Source organism: Balaenoptera musculus, chromosome X (genome assembly GCF_009873245.2).
Source record: "Balaenoptera musculus isolate JJ_BM4_2016_0621 chromosome X, mBalMus1.pri.v3, whole genome shotgun sequence".
Lineage (NCBI taxonomy): Eukaryota > Metazoa > Chordata > Mammalia > Artiodactyla > Balaenopteridae > Balaenoptera > Balaenoptera musculus.
Genome location: NC_045806.1, coordinates 113,036,917 through 113,041,686, shown reverse-complemented (window position 1 = coordinate 113,041,686; position 4,770 = coordinate 113,036,917). Strand labels below are relative to the sequence as shown.

The 4,770-nt window shown below is 43.3% G+C and overlaps 1 protein-coding gene and 1 pseudogene across 2 annotated transcripts; both read right to left on the bottom strand.

Annotated features, from left to right (window-relative positions):
- Positions 1 to 321: 321 nt before the first annotated feature.
- On the bottom strand, positions 322 to 4,410 carry ETDB (embryonic testis differentiation homolog B). 2 transcript variants are annotated; one of them, XM_036840219.1, is made up of 3 exons: positions 4,339 to 4,410; positions 855 to 980; positions 322 to 661 (listed from the first exon to the last, which is right to left on the bottom strand). In XM_036840219.1, the coding sequence occupies exon 3, from the start codon at positions 608 to 610 to the stop codon at positions 431 to 433; it is 180 nt and encodes a 59-aa protein (XP_036696114.1). In that variant the 5' UTR covers positions 611 to 661; positions 855 to 980; positions 4,339 to 4,410; the 3' UTR covers positions 322 to 430. The 2 variants fall into 2 exon arrangements, with proteins under 2 accessions (XP_036696114.1, XP_036696113.1); XM_036840218.1 differs by lacking the exon at positions 855 to 980 and having other exon boundaries at positions 4,339 to 4,406.
- LOC118888774 lies at positions 945 to 2,831 on the bottom strand (annotated as a pseudogene).
- Positions 4,411 to 4,770: the final 360 nt, after the last annotated feature.

The following is a 4,770-nucleotide window of genomic DNA, read 5'->3' as shown; positions in this document are numbered from 1 at the left end:
AATGTCTTCTCACCAGGATAAGCAACCAGGTTTTAGAGGGGAACACAGTGGATGTCTTTCCAAAACACCTAGGGGACAGGAGACTTGGGTCCTTGAGTGACCTAGAACTACATTAACTATTCCCTTGCTTTTTTGTTTGGATTCAAGGTGAAATAAATCTGACATGCAGTGTGATCTCACCATCTCTGCTGTGTCTGAGAGCCCCTGCATAGACTGTTAGGATGAATAGAATCCCCTCTCCAGTGTAACCCAGGAAAACTACTGGTATAAAAAAATATCAAGCCAAGAGGAGTGAAAATGCAGCTTTTATTTTAACAGCTGAAACAAGGGAGGAGTTTGTTATTCTAAGTTTTGTTGTCTTTTTTTTTTTCTAAAATTACAAGCAGGCATAAGTAGGTAGCTTTTTTGACTTTTTGGCCCTGGGTGTGACTTAAGTCAGCATCCACAGCCACTTGGACAAATCCACATCACTTCTGTGCCTCCCCAGTTGCCTACAAATTAAAAAGATCAGCACACTTTTGGGAACCTCCTTGGATTTGAGGCATTTTTCTTTCTTCTTGATGGTCAATGTAGGCGTGTCGGGACTGACTTCAGAGGTTCCTTTATCCATGACTGGTTGACGCCACAAACGGCTTCAGGAAGAGAGCACAACCGAGACGGCCTGAAAAAGATGATGAAACCCACTTAATCCAGTGGACCCTGGGGCCTCTTGCTCTAACAATCTCCCTGCCACACTCACACATCACTTCTCTATAAGCAAACGACAGTCCCATACCCTTCCTCCTTTTCTCTAGTAGGGTTGGGGTTCATCAGGTGGAGTAGTATGGTGATGGTACAAAACAATATTACATTACCTTGGTATATATGGATACCTTGCCTCCCAGACCACTCAGGTTTCTCTGGAAGGAGCGTCCTGAAGAGACGGCAAGAAGTGAGAGAGAGAATTCTCTCTCTCCCTGTCTTATTCTGAGTGCCAGGGCCTGATTGGTCAGACCCAAGAGGAGTCATTTAGTTGCGTTCATGTATGTCAGCATTCTTGGAAATAGAACACAGATTAATCTCTCTGCTTTGTAAAACTACAATATGTCTTGGCCACTCAATAGTTAGAAAATAAAAGCCTCCATGGGCTTTGGTCTCCATATATATTTATTTTGTGTAGACAACAATGACTTTTCACCATTTCCTTTCCAATAATTCCATGATTCTCAAAATGATAATTTCATTCGTTCATAGTAAAAAGTTCACCAAACCTTTTAGTACTGTTAACATTTTCACATCTGTTTGGGGATATAGTTAGTTGATTTTCTTCTGATTTCTTCCATTTTTGGAATCCCACATGACTGTAATGTTAAAGTATACCAAGAACAACAGGAAGTTCAATCAGGAGACAAACACACCAATACAGAAAAGAAGTCCGGTAATGTCTGAGGAGGATCCAGTGTGACAGTCATCAGTGTCACAAGGACCATAGTGATTGTTGAGATAAGAAACAAACGTTGCATAATTCTGGGAAGAAATGTAAAACATGGAAGATATTTCCTAACAGAAATGGAAAAGGACTTCAACTGCAGTTCTTCTTCAGAAGTCTTTTCAAATATTGAAAAGGAAGTTGCACAAGCTATAAAAAATGCCATTATTGTCACAACTGTGGGCATCAGGAGTTCATCCTTCAATAGAAGAGGTAGCTTTCTAAATGTTGACACAAGTAAAAACCAAGCAGACATGAAAGGAAGCTCACTTAACACCAGGCAGACTGGTAATGATACCGAGAGAATGGACCTTCCATGTACTTGAAAAGAAAATGAAAAGAATGATAGTGCACAGCCAACTAGAGTGAATTTGAATCCTTTGGGAGAGGGCTGAAGTGTTCATTTTACATACAGGAAGCAGGCTGAAAAATGTAAAACGAAAGCTGATTATTATGTGGATGTGATGTGGCAGAATATCCTTAATGTTCAGAAAGACACTGAAGCCGCACCAGATCTTGGCTCCTTTATCCTCAAGTAATCCACGATCACCTGGAAAGAGTCTTCTCAGAACTTGCAGGGTTTGTTCCCTTTCTGTAAAGGATGACAGCCAACAGAGAATGAAGGAAGCCACAACAGTACAAGCTAGCTTAATTAACAAACCAAATCCCTTTCCTTTGAGGCCTTTTTAAAAAACACTTTCCAGGTTAAAAAAAAAAAAAGGTAAGGGGTGGTAAATTTTCAACTGTTTATAGCTAAGCAAAATGACAGTGACCCTAGCACATTCCAGTCACAAGATACTCCAAGAATACCACACAAAGCAAAGCCAAGACTCACAGAATTATACTGAAAGTGTCCATAGTTGATTAGAATGAGGCCTGGGCACAGCGATATGCATAATGCATTAGCAATCTTTTTCTTACTTGAGATTTCTTTTAAACAACAACAGTACAAAACCACTTCAGGTACGTCAATCAGCCAATCAGCAATTAACACAGTTGTACGCATCAAGAGTTTATCTCCTATCCACGTGATATATAGAGAGCAATCTAGTCTGGATTTATAAACTCTGCCATATATGCATCTAAAAGACAACAATAAGCTTAAGAGGTGAATAATCAAATCCCCAATACTGTACATTTTTATCACTGCTGTTAAAATTCCCTCGTTTGGTAAATTATAAGTCATTTCTTTCCAGTGTCTCTCTGCTTCATAACCACCAAACATAGGAGGTTTTCCAGTGCTAGATGACCGGTTTATTATAAAAGGATAGAGCGCAGGAACAGCCAGATGGAAGAGATGCATAGTGCCAGGTATGAGGAAAGGACACAGAGCTTCCACGCCCTCGCCAGGCGCACCACTCTCCCTGCATCTCCACGTGCCCACCAACCTGGAAGCTTCAAAATTATTGGGTTTTGACTCCTGCTTGTTCTCTGTAAGACTTCCACAGACATGAGAATAGCAAAGCCCAAATTCAGGATAGTGTTTACATGAGGGACAAATGTAGTCACTGTGTTTGAAGTTTTATTTCCTTAGCTGGGAGGTGAATATACAGACATTCCTTATACTGTTTCCCATACATTCCATACATTTTCATATTCCTGATATACTTCATCAACAGGGAAAAAGAACAAGGGAGATAATGAGGCAAGCAGTAACGCCCAAGAGAAAAATAATGGTATAGAGTATATCTTTCAGATATTGGTGGAAAATAACTTGGAGCCTAGAAGTCTACTTCCAGCCAAACAATCGAGTGCCAGGGTGAGTTAAATGCATTTGTAATACATGAGGTGTCTGTGTGTGCGTTTCCAGGAAGCAGACCCTGAGAAAGACCCATGAATATAAATAGCTTACTTGAGAGGGAATCCCAGGAAGCCGTGGTATGGGCGTGGGGAAATAGGCCTTAGAAGGAAGGCAGCCAATTAAGGGGGATGATCTAGGAGGTGAGAACTGTGGGTAACTGGAGCTTATTCAGAGAGGGGGGACTATGGGAGACTGTGTAGAATGCACCTCAAATCCATCTCAAGTATGGGACAAGGAAGCTGGCATATGTAGCCACCAAGACCCCAACTATTATTTAATAAAGCTACTTCCAGGGGTAATAAATCTCTCGCACTTCCGGCTGGCTTTGGGTCATGTCCAGCATGAGTATTCCTTTATATCCCCTCGTTAGCATTTCAAAATGTTCTTTAAGTGACTTTTACGATTTTTCAAGTATATTCCTAGGCACTATTTTTTTTAGTTGCTTTTCTGAATTGAGTCATTAAGAGTATTGTCTATTTTAACTGATTACTTTCTGAATTATATGAAAGCCTGTAAAGAATATATATTAATTTTGTACTCAGCCACACAAATGAATTCAGATATAACCTGTAATGGTTACTCTTCCCTCCTTCAACTGGTTAATGTCTTAGTTATTTCTTTCCCTTATTCTCACGTATGGAAATGTATAACGTCGTATTTGGAAAGCATCCAACACCTCTTTTGTCTTTCGTTTTCTATACTGATAATCTTCTTTTGGTCTCTTAATATACCAAATTAAGAGATTTCTTATCATTTAACCCTCTTTACATTAACTGGTCATGGTGCATTATTCTCTGACTATGCTGCTCTGAATTATGTTGACCAATATTTGGGCCTTTCCTATTATGATGCAAGGCAACCACACCTACAACCAGCGGTGCGATACGTCTCCAACTGAGAGATGCAAAGATAAGTAGGAAAACGTGTTCACAGAACTGCACCCAAGTAGTGTCCGGGTCCGAGCATCGGCAAAAGATACGCTAGGGCTGAGGGGCAGAAGGGGTGAAAGGGAGGACTCCTCAACTCCAAAAAGAGGAACTCTGTTCCCCACGTGCTGAGTGAGACTCACCCCTAGTCCTGTAGAGCGGAAAGTCCTGGGCCCCTCCACTCGTCTCCGCCCCTGGCCTGCGGGCCGCCTAGGGAACCTAGGCCCCGCCCCTTCGATTACACCCCCCCCCCCCCCGCCCCTGCAAGCGACCATTGGCCAAGCCCCTTTCCCCTTCGCGGGGCGGGGCCCTGGTCCTCCAAACAGCGTGCCCGACCCCCCGTGTTACGCCTGCGCACTGCAGACTACCCGCCTCGTGGGCGGAGCCTACACCACTCAAGATTCCCGCATCCCGCCTCAGGAAACTTCGGCCCCGCCCCCCAGATTCTGACCCTCCAGGAGCGGGCGTTAGCCCCGCCTCTTTCCCCTACTCCCGCCCCCCCCCACTCGGCCCCAGCTTCCCGCCTGCGCACTAGCAACCGCCAGGCTCTGAGGGCAGAGCCGCGCAGAGCCAGG

Excerpts from the sequence above, each read along its gene's own strand:
- ETDB (XM_036840219.1), bottom strand. The coding sequence starts at position 610 with ATGGATAAAGGAACCTCTGAAGTCAGTCCCGACACGCCTACATTGACC.